This window comes from Rhamphochromis sp. 'chilingali' (genome assembly GCF_963969265.1).
Source record: "Rhamphochromis sp. 'chilingali' genome assembly, chromosome: 6".
NCBI lineage: Eukaryota > Metazoa > Chordata > Actinopteri > Cichliformes > Cichlidae > Rhamphochromis > Rhamphochromis sp. 'chilingali'.
In genome coordinates this window covers 24,581,473-24,598,325 of record NC_137933.1, presented here as the reverse complement: position 1 = coordinate 24,598,325, position 16,853 = coordinate 24,581,473, and the positions used below count along the sequence as shown (strand labels likewise).

At 39.6% G+C, this 16,853-nt stretch overlaps 1 protein-coding gene across 3 annotated transcripts; it reads right to left on the bottom strand.

The window, feature by feature from the left end:
- Window positions 1-341: 341 nt before the first annotated feature.
- Window positions 342-15,580, bottom strand: vrk3 (VRK serine/threonine kinase 3; the record flags this gene model as incomplete). Of its 3 annotated transcripts, none has more annotated exons than XM_080884679.1 (16): window positions 342-709; window positions 2,278-2,414; window positions 2,499-2,557; window positions 2,638-2,755; window positions 3,199-3,331; window positions 3,421-3,513; window positions 4,492-4,594; window positions 4,692-4,776; window positions 5,513-5,579; window positions 5,732-5,775; window positions 6,711-6,857; window positions 9,472-9,624; window positions 9,721-9,834; window positions 11,081-11,173; window positions 11,257-11,468; window positions 15,409-15,510. In XM_080884679.1, the coding sequence occupies 14 exons, from the start codon at window positions 11,465-11,467 to the stop codon at window positions 2,278-2,280; spliced, it is 1,557 nt and encodes a 518-aa protein (XP_080740805.1). In that variant the 3' UTR covers window positions 342-709. The 3 variants fall into 3 exon arrangements, with proteins under 3 accessions (XP_080740805.1, XP_080740806.1, XP_080740807.1); XM_080884680.1 differs by having other exon boundaries at window positions 11,090-11,173; XM_080884681.1 differs by lacking the exons at window positions 11,081-11,173; window positions 11,257-11,468 and having other exon boundaries at window positions 15,409-15,580.
- Between the last annotated feature and the right edge of the window lie 1,273 nt (window positions 15,581-16,853).

The following is a 16,853-nucleotide window of genomic DNA, read 5'->3' as shown; positions in this document are numbered from 1 at the left end:
TGTGAGGGTTAAGCTTGGCAAAAGTCTCAAATAAAGAGGTCAGTGTGTGTTTGTGTAATTCCTGTGAGCCAACAGCCTCAGCCTTTCTCAGCCTTCTGTTTGTGAGCTACGACCAATCAGAAGAGTGGAGGTAAAGTATAAAGAGGTAAAATGGGCAAGATGTGCACAAAGGTCCGGTAAAAGATAAATAAGGATTATTTTTAACTCTGAGTCATGCAAAGCTACTCTCCCAAAATTCAGGGACAAAAATCTGGAGCTTGAAAAAAAAGAAAAAAGAATAACAGGTAGCAATAACCAGACGATGTATTCTTATCAGAAAATATCAAAGCTCACTGAGTCACTGTAAGAAATGTCGATATTTTATTTGTTGAAATGTTCAGCAGGATAAGTCAACAGAAAAAAAAAACATCTGTTATAAAAATCACCCTGTTAAATCTAACTACCTAACAACACTGCAACACACAAAATATAAAAATCAGTGCTTTAGGAATTTAAAACTTGTATTTCTTTGAGGCTGAAAACCACAGAAGCCTCAACAGGTCCATAAAGATGATAAACCCCCCACACACACACACAAACTGTAAAACCAATGAATCGTTTACCTAATAAACTCATGACTTTCAGTGCAATAAAGCATCAGCATTTAAACACGACTTTAAAATAAGAAAACTCCAGGATCTTTCAGTGTCGTCTCTTTTGTGCGATCTCTCTGAAAATAAAACAAAGATTAGTCAGACTCAAAGGGTTTGATACATATGCAGCATCGCTGTCAGGTTGATGTCAGTTTTAACGCTTCAGTTTGGTTTAATTAAATCTCTGATAATCTCATCTGATCACAGTAATAATCCCCGTTTGCGTTCAGTCTGCTTGGATTTTGCCTGTTCGGCTACATAGATAAAGGGCCCTTTCATATAAACGGTGGCAGCTTTATCTGAAGATTGTATGTCTTCTTTTGACTGGGGGTCACCACAGCGGATCATCTACCTCCATCTTACCCTATTCCTAACACCAACCCTCCGCTTCACTAACTCAGAGCTGTCCCTGAGCTGATGAAGTCATTTCGAATCCCCTCCATCTCAGTCACGCCCAATGAAAATCTAAGCATCTTTACCTCATGTTCATCTGCCACCTCTAGCTTTGCATCCTGTGCTGTAAATAATAAACATAATGTCTCCAACAGATGTAATTCATAATGACATCAGTGTATAAATAATACTTTTTAATATCTGATTGCAAAGAACAGTCCTGTACTATGATACAGGCTTTGAGGCTGAGCAAGGGGTCTTTAGCACGAAACAACACGAAATTCAAAATTTTTCAGATCTGAACTTGTCATGTAACGTGTATACACACTGAAAGGGTTTTTACAAAAGGTTTGCCCTCAGAAAAACTAAATCTAAAGAGAATGAAGTCGACATGAAGCGATGATGAGCTGGTCCTGATGTTTTTAAACAAGAAAAGGAAGAAACTGAGATTCTGGGTTCATTCGATTCTCAGAAGAAGGCAGCAGCAGGGAGAATTTCATGGTTTGATCCAGCAGTAGAAGCTGTATCACAACAGCTTTCGTACATATTTCAGGATGTCAGTGGGGCAGTTTCAGCTCTTGTCATCAGAGCTGGAGCCACATCTGAGAAGGCTAAGAAATCATTTCAGAAGCCGACTGACCTGAAGCAGCGTCCAGCTGTGTCTGAGGTAAAATAGTGTTATCTTACTATTTCTATATCACTGTTTATTAAGTACTGGCGCACATTTTGAGCTATGATTGCACTTGTTGCCAAATGCAGTGACCTGATTGGTCAGATCTATTAATTAAAAAAAATTTATCCTGTGAGAAACTCAGAATCGGATGAACCCAGAATCTCAGTTTCTTCCTTTTCTTATCTGAAATTTTTAGTTTTACAAAGATGTTTCAAGTCTTACTGGGGTATCACCAGAGATCAACAAATATGAATCAACCTCCCAGTGACCAATCAGCTGTCTAAAAACAGCACCACCATCTCTGTGCAGATACAAAGAGGCTCTATGTGATGAGCATCAATGAGAAATATTAAGATCTTGGAGAATATGTTTAAACTTTTTACTTTTAAAGCAACTTTTTAAAAATATGCTCCTAAAACACAACACCTGAGCCTCGTTGACCTTTTATTCAGAAGGCAGGTAAATGAGCTGACTGCTGACATCAGGTAAAGAAAAGCTATTCTGGGTATGTTGAACTTGCCTCAGGTGCATGTGAACATCTTTATTTCTGAGTTTCAGTAAAGGCGGGTGTGTCCTCACCTAAAAATTGAGGGGCTCCTCCACCGATGCCCCCAGCTGCACTAAAGCGTCGCTGAGTCCGGCCTTCAGCGTTGAGTAATTGGGCTGCTCGGAGTACTGCAGAGCCATCACTGCAGTCAGGTACGTTTGAAATGCTCCTGGAGCACAAAAAACAGAAAGATATCACCAAAGAAAATGCAGGAAAATGTGGTATATGATACAGAAGAAACACTGGAACTCACTGGAAACGCTCCTCCTCCCAAAGCACTGGCTCAGAAGTGCAGGAACATCCTCCATGTACCTGCAGCCATGTGTTATTTGCATTTTGTTTCACACAGAAGGTTAAAATTACACAAAAATGACAGATTATCTCTCTCTTACCTCTGTTTCTCGGTGGCTATCTGCTGTGGTTGAGTGAGCTCGGTCCACGGCAGCAATCCAGTGTGCCAGTGCAGCATGCAGTAACCCAAAGACTGCAGGTCGCTGCGGCGAGATGGAGCTGAAAGAGTGTGATGACAAAAATCAGTAAACAAAAAAAGACCTCAGATTTACAAAAACATCTCCTTGTTTTTCCACGGGTGAAATTTGTACCTTTTAACTTCAAAATCTGTAAAAACAAAAAACAAAACAAAAAAAACCACCTTCACATGTGAAAATAAAATCATACTAATGTGAAGCCATGGATGTTGCCAGGCAGAAAGAAAAAAGGAAAGCCACAGAGAAGGATGGATGTAGTGACGCAAATGGTTGGTGTGATGGAGGAGGATGGTAGATGATCCGCTGTGGCACGAGCAGCCGAAAGGAGAAGCAGATGTGAAGCCAGTGTTTGGCCAGATGGAGCGTGGTCAGAGTGCTCTGGTTTACAGCAGCTTACACGATGAAGTATGATTTAGTGACACTGACAGACTACAGATGGCTCAGTGGACCACAGAGGCAACACACCTGCTCCTTTATGCGCGTCCAGGCTGATGAACTGGACGGTGCCCTCGTGTGGCGTTCGGCTGGCTTCACGGTACTCCACATGCTTTCCTCCTGGACCGTACCTGAAGGCATGGCAGTATCCTACAAGGTACACCTAGACACACACACAAACACACAGAAGCAGCCTGGTTACACACACTTCAGGACAGAGTAGTGCAGTTTGAAGCTCAGAGCACGTCTTACCTGTGACCTCTGTCCTTGTTTTATGTACACGTTCTCGGCACTGATATCCGCATGAACGTATTCGTTTGAATGGATGTAGTGCAGCACGTCTAACTGCAAGGGAAAAGAAAAGTTAGTCTCTTAACGCTTTATCGCCCAGGCCTAATGGATTTATTTTGTAATTCTGGCTCTAAAATTAAAATAATAACTCATCTTTCCAAAACCATTAGAATTTTGTCTCTAGTGCTTGTGAAATGGGAACAACGATGGGCACACATAAACAGGTCAGCACAAAGAAAAGTAATCACTGTGCTTTCCAGTTCTTCTCAGACACACAACTCCAGAAGCCCCACCCACTTGCTGTCCAAGCCTTCCATTTGTGAAGGTCAGCCAATCAGAAACCAGCTGGCTTAAAGAAGTGGGTCTCAGGAGTGGAGCAGGAGCTCGTTTTTTGTGGGTTTTTTGTTTTGTTTTTTTACTTCAGAGGTGACGCTCAGGTATTGATTAAAATGACCAAGTGGGATTATTTATAACCTCATTATATTTTACACAGATTTTTTTTAATGGCTCTGTATGTTTATCATTCGTATACTGTTTCCTTCATCTACCTCACACAATGTGAAAGCTCTTCATCGTTACTTTGTGCATGCAGTTTCTGCAGTTTTAAATGTCGCTGCTCTACCTCTGTTAGTGCAAAACATCACAGTTTAGTGAACAGAAGTGGAAAATTGGTTCTGCCGGAGGTTTCTTCCTGTTTAAAGGGAGTTTTTCCTTCTCACTGTTGCCAAAGTGCTTGCTCATAGGGAGTCAAATGATTGTTGGGGGTTTCTCTGTATGTATGATTGTAAGTTCTACCTTACAATATAAAGCGCCTTGAGGTGACCGTTGTTGTGATTTGGTGCTGTATAAATAAAATAAAATTGAACTGAACAGAATAGAAGGTTAAAGGAAGAGGAGCTAAAGCAGCTCGTTTCAGACTGTGTCTACACAAAAGTCCAGTAAGAGATAAATAAGCATTATTAAGAAGAGGAAAAAGTACAAAAGGTCCACTTTTAGAGTATTTATGTGACTAGACAATTCAAAAACACCAACTATTCTATAGGCCAGCTGAAGAACAACTTCCTCAGACAGAGGCTGATTTTCTTTCTTGATGATGGACTGGAGCGACTCGCCAATGCTGGGAAAAATTAGAAACCTACAGAAACGAAAATAAAATGAAATTAATGTAAACAGATTTACAGGTCAAGGTAAGATGCTTTCATATGTTTTGTATGTGCAGGTAAAGCTCACACCTGTACGAGTCTGTATGGAGACCAAAGCCAACGCAGGAAGGAATCCCCAGGAAGTCCAGCTTGTTTTGCTTGACCCACTTTTCCACTACAGAGAAAACAAGTTTTAGTAGGAAAATCATCACACAGGCAGAAAACACTGTGTATATGTACAGATGCACTGCCTTCAGAGTCTGAAAAGTCAGTTCAGAAAAGTTTTCAATCTACATTCTTTCTCACAGCCAGCAGAGGGCGACTCTTCTCGCTATAAAACAAACATCTATGAGAAAATGACCCTTATCATTGAATACACCTCCCTGAAGAGTTCGTCACTAAATCAACAGCTTAAGCGCTTTGAATATCACATGATGGTCAATCTGTAATTCACGGCCCCTGTTAGAGATTGCGGCCCTCGCCGTCTGGTTTAATAAAACTGAGAATGTGATGACAGAAATCGTCAAATCAAGGTTTTAAAACAGGAGTCCACAAGCCAAAGGGTGAAGTTGCTGTGCTGTGATGAGGGTTAAAGACACAACAATGCTCCTCTGATGCCTATCAAGTCAAACAGATGTATTACAGCTTCATGCCTCAGCTGTTAGCGTTTCTTTCTGACTCATTTGTCACCTTTGAGAGTTTAGTTTTGAGTCACCTGGTAATTTAAATCCTTTATGTCAAAGTGAATGTTCTGTGCACAGACAAAACATCCTAACCCTCCGTAGGTGATAGAAACCGTCACAGAAACTTATCCTCTGTCTTTATTGAAATCAGAATAAAATCAGCTTTGGGAACTAATTCTGGTAATTATGGGCTTCTAAACGTGACAGAAAAGCACAATAAATCCTCACCGGACGCCGGTTTAGCAGCTCTCTGCAGGAAGTTCTGTTCATTGAAGATTCTTCCATCTTTAGTTCCCTAAAAGTGAAAAATAAAATATAACTTTGATTTTTTTTGGCACAGGGAAATTCAGGAGCAGAAGAAGCATTACAACAAAGTAGAGAGCAATTCAACGGATTATTGGGAAATAAACTGAAAAGCAGACACATTTATCTACCGTTTGTACTCACCAGTTTGAGGGTGTGATTCAACTCCTTTGAGCTTGGCCGAGAAACTGAAGAGAGAAAAACCGCTTTATTCATCTGTGATCATAAAATTTCCTATTAATATTTATCTTTTCTAAGTCAATAAATAGTCAACTGGTTTATCCTGCTGGAGTGCAATGCAGTGTTGACCAGCTACACTGGATTAGTCCTCTCTTTGCTTTAATAAAGTTTACTGGACTCAAACAGATAGAATATAGACTTGACTGATTGCATTAAATGTGGGCTGCAGTTATTATGTTTCGCTATTTGTGGTATGCTGTAGTTTATAGTACATCCAGTATCACTTTAAAGGTTAAAAACCTTGATGAGGGGCATGATTTTTGTAAATCACTCCAGCTTCTGACCAGTCACGCATGATCCAGCTTTGGTTGTACTCTGATAGAAAACATCTGCATGTAGAGAATTTGCTGAAATGCAATCTCAAATCCATGGACTATCATCTGCCAGCGATGTTGGGTTACTTAACGTAATCCCTGGTTCTTTGATAAACGTGTGAGGGGTTTCACTATGGGAATACAGACCACTCGAGCTGTGCTCAGAGCCAATCAGCCCTTCCCTGCTCATCATCAGTTCCTTCCCATGAGAAACCACACCGAGCTCCTTCAGCACACCCAGGCTGATTTGGATGCCAGAACATCACCGAACACGCTGCACTGAGTGAGTCCTTTTAAAGACGTGTGCTTATAGTTACACTCTGGGGACAGCGACCATATTCCTTCTCAGTGACAATAACAGCTGGTCGATGCATCACAGAAACATCTGCTGCAACAACTCAACTAGACTTCCCTCAAACACGTTTTCTGCCAGCTGTTCATATTGAGTTTGCTCAGTGGGACACAGCACATCAGCAATCACCACGACTATTTCACGTGAGTCAAACTCTTCAATTGTACATTTGTCTTTGTTTTCATGTGTTCCCCTTATGTCTTGTGACCAGTCCTACCTTCGTAGAGCAGCTCGGTTGCGCTCTGACTGAGCTGCCTGATCAGCTTCCACTTCTTGCCGGTCGTGTCGGTCACCTCCTCACCTTCAGGCAGCGGTTCCACAAAGGATGCATGCTTTGCCTTCCTGCCTTTATTTTTTCCAGTTGCTGCAAGTTAATGAAAACACTTCAAATTAATTAGTGCAGGAATAACCCCCCCCCCCCACACACACACACAAAATTACACACCTAAAGTATGCTGTGCTGTGACCGACTCAACAAAATCTTTTTGTACAAAGAATTTGTAAAAAATTTCTGCACACTAGAAGAAATGGAAGAAAGAAAGACGACTATTTCTTTTTACCAGAATCACTAAAAACTGCTGTAATCAAACCTATACTGAAAAAGGACAATCTTGACAAGACACAAATGAAAAACTACAGGCCGATCTCAAATCTCCCATTTTTAAGTAAGATCATTGAAAAAGCAGTTTCTCAACAGCTCAGTTACTTCTTAAAACAGAATAACTGCTATGATGCCTTCCAGTCAGGTTTTAGACAGAACCACAGCACTGAAACCGCTCTGACCAAAGTGTTTAATGACATATGTCTGAATACAGACAGTGGAAAAATGTCAGTCCTAGTTTTACTGGATCTCAGTGCAGCATTTGATACAGTTGACCACAACATATTACTCAAACGACTGGAGAACTGGACAGGTCTTTCAGGAACTGTACTAAACTGGTTCAAAACATACGTAGAAAACAGGAAATACTTTGTATCAATAGGTAACTTCACATCCGAGCAGACAAGTATCACATGTGGAGTTCCCCAAGGTTCGATCTTGGGACCCCCTCTGTTTAACATTTACATGCTCCCACTGGCACAGATTATAAACAACAACAAAATAAACTATCACAGCTATGCAGATGACACACAAATATATATCACAATGTCACCAGGAGACCGAGGCCCTGTACAGGCTCTTGGTAAATGCATTGAGGAAATCAATGACTGGTTGTGCCACAATTTTCTCCAGCTAAACAAAAACAAAACTGAGGTAATAGTCTTTGGCGCCAAAGAAAAACGATTACAGGTCACCAGAGAACTTCAATCTATACATCTAAAAACCACAAACCAGGCGAGAAATGTGGGTGTAGTGATCGATGCAGACCTAAACTTAGAAAAACACATTAAGACAATAACAAAGTCAGCTTACTATCACCTCAAGAATATTTCAAGGATAAAAGATCTGATGTCTCAACAGGACCTGGAAAAACTAGTCCATGCATTCATCTTTAGTAGGCTTGATTACTGTAACAGCATCTTTACAGGTCTACCTAAAAAAATCAGTCAGACAACTACAGCTCATTCAGAACTCTGCTGCTCGAGTCCTCACTAAGACCAAAAAAGTGGACCACATCAGTCCAGCTCTGAGGTCTTTACACTGGCTGCCTGTCTGTCAGAGCATAGACTTTAAAGTTCTAATGCTGGTCTATAAAGCTCTGAATGGTTTAGGACCAAAATACATCAGTGACCTCCTGACCCAGTATGAACCTTCCAGATCCCTCAGGTCATCTGGATCCGGTCTTTTATCAGTTCCCAGAGTCAGAACCAGACACGGAGAAGCTGCATTCAGCTTTCATGCTCCTCATATCTGGAACAAACTCCCAGAAAGCCTCAGATCAGCTGAAACACTCAGTTTATTTAAATCCAGGTTGAAGACTCACCTGTTCTCAGCTGCATTTGAATAAAGCACCAAATCCACACTTTTAAGCTTAAATTTCAAAACTTACATTTAACTACTGATTTTATCTACTGTTCTGATTTTATCTGTTTTGATTTTATATACTGTTTTGTTTGTTTGTTAATTAGTTAGTTAGTTTTTTTGCTTGTTTTAATCAATTTTAAATCATGCTTTTTATTTGTTCTTGTTTCTAATGTCTCTGTAAAGCACTTTGAATCACCTTGTTGTTGAATTGTGCTATACAAATAAACTTGCCTTGCCTTGCCTTTACTGATTTTAATTTAACTTAAGTTTAATTTATTGATAAATTTATTTTACTAAGCTGAAACTAATCCACGCTGGGAAGCTTTGGATTTAGTTTTTATTATTACTATTTGCCTCTCATGTATCAGAAGCTTTATGTGAATTCTGTTTATAACAGTGATTCCTAAAGTGTGGGCTGCAAAGGTACTGCAGGTGGGCCACAGAAACACAAATTCAGTTTGAAATTACTCACAAGTATGTACACTCAGAAAGCATTTAAATATTTATATAAAAAGTGAATTAAATCCATTAAGATGAGGTGGTTAGTTTGTGACTTTACTCCTTAGTCTTAACTAGATGTAATGTTCTTGTATTGAAGTTTGTGTCCGAGTGGCAGGTTTCTCACACGTTCTCCTTAAAAGCTTTCCACATGACTGATGAGCATTAGGAATTTTTGATTGGATTTAAGATTGGGGGGCCCCCATGAGATTTTCTTGTATATAAGTGAACCATAGCACTTCTGTAAAAGAAGTGGTTAAATTTAAAGGTAACTCTGAAAAGCCTAAGGGGGAAAAATGTAATTAAATTATTAATTGAATAGATATTCTAAGAGAAATGAATGATTACTCTTGTTACAGCAATAAAACTGCAGTAAATGTGGTGATTGTAACGACACCAGAACAACAATAAAGCTCCCGATCATTAAACATTTTGTGATCTTTATACAAACCTATCAGTGTACTTAACAATGTGTGTAACATGCTCCTGTTACATCATTCAACGTGTAGCTCACCTTTTGCAGGAGACTTAGAGTTTGGTGAGGAAACAGGTGAAGCTCCATCTACTGCTGATCTCCCCTCTATCCAGCCTGTTTTTGCAGACAGCTTCTTTTCTTCTTCTTCTTCCTGCTTTTTCAAAGGACTGCAGAGCTTCCCTTTCCTTTGCACTACACAGCAACAGTTAACAAAGCAAAGAGGAACGGTAATGGAGATTTCATAAAAGAACTGCAGGAACGGGCAGATAAATCAGTGCTTCTGCTCACCAGATCGAGGAGATTTTGCAACAGGAGACTCTACGATTGGCTGCGCCCCAGTGTCGAGTTTAAAGGTGACCGTGTTCTTCTTTGGTGGAGATTCCTGCAACCCAGCGTCATTATCTGTGGAAGCAAAGTACTTCTGGTTCAGGGCTTCAACTGATTGTGATTGAGTATGACTAATTTGACTAGTTTGTCCAGACAAAGCAGTCTGGACAAACATAAAAAATATAAGCTACAAGGTTATGCATCCAAATAAGCATAATAACATATACTTAGAAGTAATAAATAACTGGGGGACAAATATAATTACAAACACGAACAAAATAAGTGGAGTAATCTATAGGCACAGTGAGTAAAGAGTTAAAGTAATCAATAAAAAAAACTTTGGGGGGAAAAAAAGGAATAAAGCTTCCTTTGACTGTGAGAAATGACATCACATCTTTGAAGCCACAAGGAACCGGATCAGGGTTTAGCTGACTTCCAGAGGTGTGAGATACGACACGCTGATAACAAAAATGTAAAAGAAAGACTTTTTTTTGTTGCACAGAGGTACAGGGAACAAGTGAACCCCCAAAACATCAATGAAGGGTTCGTATTTATCTGCGTCACTAAAACATCAGACATGGGGAGCCGGTTTAGCTCACTGGGGTGAGCAGGCAACCACATGGTGTATAGCTAAGAGCGGCCGGCCAATATTTGAATCCGAAATTACTTGCCGCATGTCTTCTTCTCTCTCTCTCCCTCCACTTTCCTGTCACTCCTCACTGTTCCTATTCAATAAAGCCAGAAAAGGCCAAAAAAAAAAAAACCCCCAACAGATTTTCAAAATCTTAAAAAAAAACCCTTAACAACATACAAAACAGACATTCATGAAGTCATCGATCCAGAACTCAAGTATTTTACAGCATGAATAAAACACATGGCTTAGATCATAAGCCACATGTAAGCCACAGTACTTGAATGTATACTAAGGACAGCTTTCTTGCACCATTGATCTACCAGCCCGATTCCAAACTCCAGGGCCATCCATCAGCCAAGTGATTTTTAATTCACTCTAAAGGCCAGAAGAGCCTCCCATGGCCTTTCAGTGTAATGTAATGTACTCACATTTACAAAGCACTTTAACTATAAGTTTGTTCTATACACTTCGAGGTCTTCAGACCCACCAGTGCACGAACTCCACAAAGAAAGGCCCCAGCTGGAATCACAGTGAAGCTACAAAAGGTGGAGTTTTTTTAGAACTAAACACTTCAGGGAGCTGAACCCTTTGGTTTGACATCCCTGCTCCAGCTGAATTTACTCATGCTGTTTTCATACCTCATTATAACTGACATCTTAACAGGATAACCTGTATGATCTCCTTTACCTTCTTTACCTTCTTTGTCCAGGCAAAGGGTTTTGCGAGTCCTTCGCAGTGCAGGACGTGGTGTTAACGAACTTAAAGTGTCAAATCCCTGGGCTGGACACAGAGAGAGATTGTTAAAGCTAAATTACTTGGTATTTTAAGTATTTATTTGATGACATACTGCCACCTGTATTCACCTGTACTGAGTTCACAGCTCGTGCTTGGAGTGGGGCTTGGATTAACTACAGATGTTGCTGCTGCATTTCTCAGAGGCGAGGAGAAACTTGAGTTCACAGATTCAGATTGAAATGGACTTTCAGGACCGGGAAGTTTCTCCCCACATGAAGGACAGAATCTGAATTCAGGCTGTAACTTTGTCCCACACTGGGGGCAGAAATGGAAAGGCATTCTGCAAGAGTGAGGATAAAACATGATTATACATCAATCATCTGCTCCAGCCACGTCGTGTATCTGTCCGAGGTTTATCGTGTGGATCAGGAAACTACACACAAACAATCTGACAGTTGTTGGCTGGTAACTCTGTTAGAAATGAATTCGTAGTACAGTTTTTAGCCACACCAGTCTTCACAAAAGCTTTGCAAGTGTCACAAAAAAGTTTTCAGAAAATAAAGTCAAGTTCATAATTCTACTCCCAAAGTAAACATGAGTTTACTGAGAGGATTCTGGATATTTCTTTTTATCAGTGCAGAGGTAATATTATATAAACCAGGCTATGAATGTTAATATATCCCTCTGCAAAAATGGACAGCTTTAGTGAGTGCAAAGACTACATGAGATTTTAAGCTTTAAGTATGGGGGAAAAAAACAAAACAAAAACATCCATCCACTTTCTTAATGGTAGGTTTTTCAGCATTGTACCCTCTGCAGCATTTTATCAGCAGGTGTCCTGAGATGATTCATTCTTCTCTCTCCAGCATCGCCTCCACCTTCACTCCTCCCTCCCTACAGAGCTCAATGTTGTCTGCAAACATAGTTCTGTCTATCACCACTGCAAACAAGAAGAGGCTCAGAGCCAATCCTTGAAGTAATCTAACTCCCACCTTGAAACCATCTGTTACTTCTACTCCTGACTGACTTCCTTCATGGAGCGCCACAGTTGGCACCCTATCATATCTGTAGATCCACAAAGAATCTCGCTCTGATCTTCACTATGCACCTCCACCAACACTCTGGCTCATGGATGGAGCCAGCATATTACTGATTATTTGCCAGGTTAAAAAAAAACAAACCTTGTGGTGACCCACTATATCACCTGGGGGTACAAACTGGTGTTACATGAAAGTATAGCTTGGCCCCATTTCAACTTCAGTTATCTCACCATACAGTATAGAGATGGTTTGGACATAAAGTCATAGTAGTTGTCTCCTCACACTCTGTTGACAGCTTTAGTTAATTTTGGAAGATTTAAAACTCATAAAAAGTAATTTACAAACAGTACCTAAAAGATTATTTATTGAAAATTCTAGACATTTTTTTAAGACAATTAATTTAGAGGTAAAGATCCCAATTTAGAGAGCATCTTTTATACTTTAATCATATAAATGCTGTTAAAATTATAGATACTCTTTAACCGTAACCAAAGCTTCAAATAATGAGGTACGATCACATTCAAGAAATCCCTCTCAGAAAAAATAAAAACTCGAGATTTAGACTGTGCTAAATGTTGAGTTTCTGACCTTTTTTTTTTTTTTTTTTTTACACTGTTGACTTTTTATGGAAGACATGGTCTTTATCAAACAGTCAGCTCATGTACATGTAGCAACACTTATGTTTGGGAGAAGCACCAAAACAAAGTTAAAATGAGAAATTAAATATCTCATTTCAGACAGAAGATAAATGCAGTGCCTGGACCAGTGCTCGATATAAGATACATAAAGACCAATTTTGACCTGTGAAACATGCAAAAATGATACACTATTGTGCAAGTCTTGAACCACCCCTCATTTCTTTATATTGTGGTTCCAAGGAAGCATACTCTTGATTCTTTCACAGGGGTATTGAGCAATAGTTCTCCAGGCTTTCCGAAGGTCTTTCTTTGGACATTAGCTGCCTTTTCACTCATTTTAAGTCCATTTAACACTGACATATAAATCGTTCAAACGTCAAAAGGGGCACCTAAACTAAGGGATGAACCAGTGTTGTCCACACATAACTGAAAATTTAGCAAAATATAACTTAAAATATTATGTTAAAGTAAATGAATCTATGAATAGTGTCAAAGATAACACAGTTTAACAGACATAAAATAGTATTTTTGCAACAACAAGGTGAACCTCAGAGCTATTAGCTGAAAACTTGATATGTCTCAGTGGGATGTACAGTGTGCCCTTAAAAAATGAAACTGGACAAGAAGAAGACTAAAGAACAAGTGTCACAAGACAAGAAGAGAAAGTCGTGTTCTTAAGAATCAGATAAAAAAAAAAATCCAACAAAGACTTGAAAAAGGCCCTGAGTGATGAAGTCATTTTATGTATGACAGCGTTTTAATAGATAAAGATGAATGGCTTAAACATGAACTGAGCTGCGGTTTGGGGAAGGCCTCAAAGGGTACTGGCAGCAGTTCCCGGGCCTGGCACGAAAACGAACAGTTTGTAGAACTGGGGGACTCGTATCCGGTTGTTCAGTCTGACGTCACTAGCCGTGTCTGGGTCTAAACTCCGCTGCGGGTCCATATATCAAACGATCACTATGGCATTACTGTGAGTTGAAAAACTGTCTAAAGTCTTTCATCTTTAATAAAATGATCAGCCTTCTCCTCTACCAGGTGTAACAATTGAGTTTAACATCCAGGCATCCATGAAAATGGAATTTATGACATTTAACGGAGTTAGAAGTTAGCAGGGAGTTAGCTCGCTAGCTTCTATCTAAATACAATATAGCATGTCCTGACTGCGGGGTTTTGGAAACAAATTAAAACGTACAGCTCTGCTATCACTTCCAGCATAAATGAAGACAGAAAACTAAACAGCAGTGACGTTTGTAGGGTTACTGAAGTTGGGCTAGCTGGTATATAATGATGTGCTACGTGACCGCTAGCGACACAGCTATGTTAGCATAATATAAACAAGCTAACTTTTTTTCCACTCGATAAAAGTTAACGTGAGTGTTCTCGGTGGTCAGGAACAAATGTAATCGCATGGCAGGATGCTGTAAAAGGACCAAACTTCAGCCAGGAGAACAACTGAGATAATCCATCCACAATACGAGGTTAGTCATTCATATACTGCTGCATGGGCTGGGCTGTAGTTACATCGTAAGGTTTTAAAAACTGAGCTTAAATAAATGATTAGCGGTAATAAAAGCCGAGGGAGGTCAACAGTGGTCGCTGACTGTTTTAGGAGCTTTTTGAGATCAAATAGAAGAAAACACAAAACATTAAACATGTTAACAACACAAAAGCCATATTAAACGCAGACTACTTTAGACCCGGAAGTAGGATTCGTCGCGTCATCACTGAACAACCGGATAGAGATAAGAACCGGAAGGAGCGTGTTTGGAGGCGTGGTCCCGCTCCTGAAATTCACATACTTTATCTCCAAAACATTGATCCAGCTACTGTTCACAAAAGCTTAATCAGAAATGGTTTCATTAGCTGTCAAGAATCAATGTATAAGGAAAGAGAAACAGGGAGTTTGAGAGTGATCCCAAACACACTGCCAACACAGTAAAAACACCTGCACAGAAAACACACACAGTGCAACACTACCAGTCATGAATTGGTCTCCCCAGAGCCCGGACCTCGACATTATTGAAGCCTGTGGGATCATGTTGACAGAGAACAGACTAAAAAGCAGCTGACATCCAAAGAGCAACTTTGAACGTCCTTTAAGAAGCCTGGAAAGCTATTCCTGAAAACTACTTAAATAAATTACTAGAAAGCTTGATTAAGAGATTTCAGGCTGTGTTTCAGAATCAAAGGTGGCTCCACATTTAGCAAAGCTCTGCCTGCTGGATTGTGTTGCATAACTTTTTCCAGGGAACCGTTAAGAAGAGGTTTAAACGGGGCGTAAAGGAAACTACAGTCCTTATCGCGACAGGAACTCCTTACTTAGAAAATATAAAATAGCTGAAGACCGAGTACGTTTCACATGAAGTTTATTTCAGCGTGTTTGCCGCTTTCAGTTTAATTAACAAATAAAAAACACTCATATACTGACCAAACATTCGTGTTAGCTAGCTAAAAGTCAAGCAAAACTTTGAAAAACCTTTCGGGCGGAAGCGCCGCCAAAGTACTGATATTAACTTTTGTTTAAAATAAGTCTAAAAATTTTGCACCTGGTTTTGTTCGTATATAATAAAAACCTACAAACAGTTAAAACGTCTGGTACCTTTGTTTTGCTGCTTCTTCTTCACCGCATTGACAATCTCACAGGTGGAGCTACGCAGGCGCAATGCTGCCCTCTGCAGGACTTCAGGACAGTTGCAACCAGCTGTGCTAAAAACCACAAAGTGAGATCTTCTTCTTCTTCTTCTTCTGTCATTTTTAACGGTAGCTTGCATCCAAAGATGCTGCACTACTGCCATCTCCTGGCTTTTACTCTCACTTCACTTCTAAATCCTTAGAGCCTCTCGATGCACAAAGCAGGATTATAAGAGTTTTGTATTTTATAATTAGTCTGTTTCATTATAATTCATTTTAGTTGTTCCCGTTAGTTCACTTTCCAAAGCGAATTTTCTCGTTTCACGTTAGTTTTTGTTTGAAAATGTTTTCATGGTAGCTTTAATTATTCAATGATACAATGCTTTGAAAAACTATTTGCTTCCTTCCTGAGGTTTTTTTTTTTTCAATTTGTTTAAAATTTGTTTGATCATCTGAAACATGTGACTGTGAAAAAAAAATATTGGGTATCATCATAATATCTTTTTGCCAAATGTGAGCTTTTGTATTCTTTTTTGTCATCAATGATTTTTCCCCTTCTAACTCTCCCATTGATGCCATTTTTGTCCATTCTCTTTCTTTTGTTGAATCATGAACTCTGACCTTAACTGAGGCCAGACAAGCCTGCAGTTCTTTAGATGTTGTTCTGGGATCATTCTTGACCTCTAGGATGAGTTGTTGATGCACTCCTGGAGTAATTTTGGTAGGCCGGTCACTCCTCGGAAAGTTCCAAGTTTTGTCAGTTTGTGGCTAATGGCTCTCACTGTGGCTCACTGGAGTCCCAAAGCCTTAAATGTTTCTGTAACCCTTTCCAGACTGATAGATGTCAACTTTTATTCCCTGTAAATCCTGGAGAGGTTTCTGTGAGAAAATTCCAGCAGATTAGGAGTCTGGTACAAACTACCATGGCATGATTAAAGTCACTTAGATCACCTTTCTTCCCTTCTCTAATGCTTAATTTGACTTCAGCAGGTTATGTTGGCCATCTCTACATGCCTAAATTAGTTGCTGCCATGTGATTGACTGACTACACCCAAGGTCCTGCTGTTAAAACCTTTATTTCAGAATTATTTTTTGTTTCTAAGAAGTCATAACATACTTTTTATATACACATGAGACTTTAGGAAGCTATAACTGTAGCGGCCTGTGGGAAAACCGAAGCAGTCTCCTGCTACAGAAATGGTGAAAAAAAAAAAATCCATCTCTCGTGTACTCACAACAAGCTAAAGAAATGTGTATTAATTTTTCATTAAATGTCTGAAAGGTTTTGTACAAATCTGTGAATTTAAATCAGAGTGTCAGTGTTGCATGTTTGAATATTGGCACAGATAACATAACAAGCATCTGGTATTAATTATACTCAGAATTGGAAAATAATTAAATAAAACAGTCAGA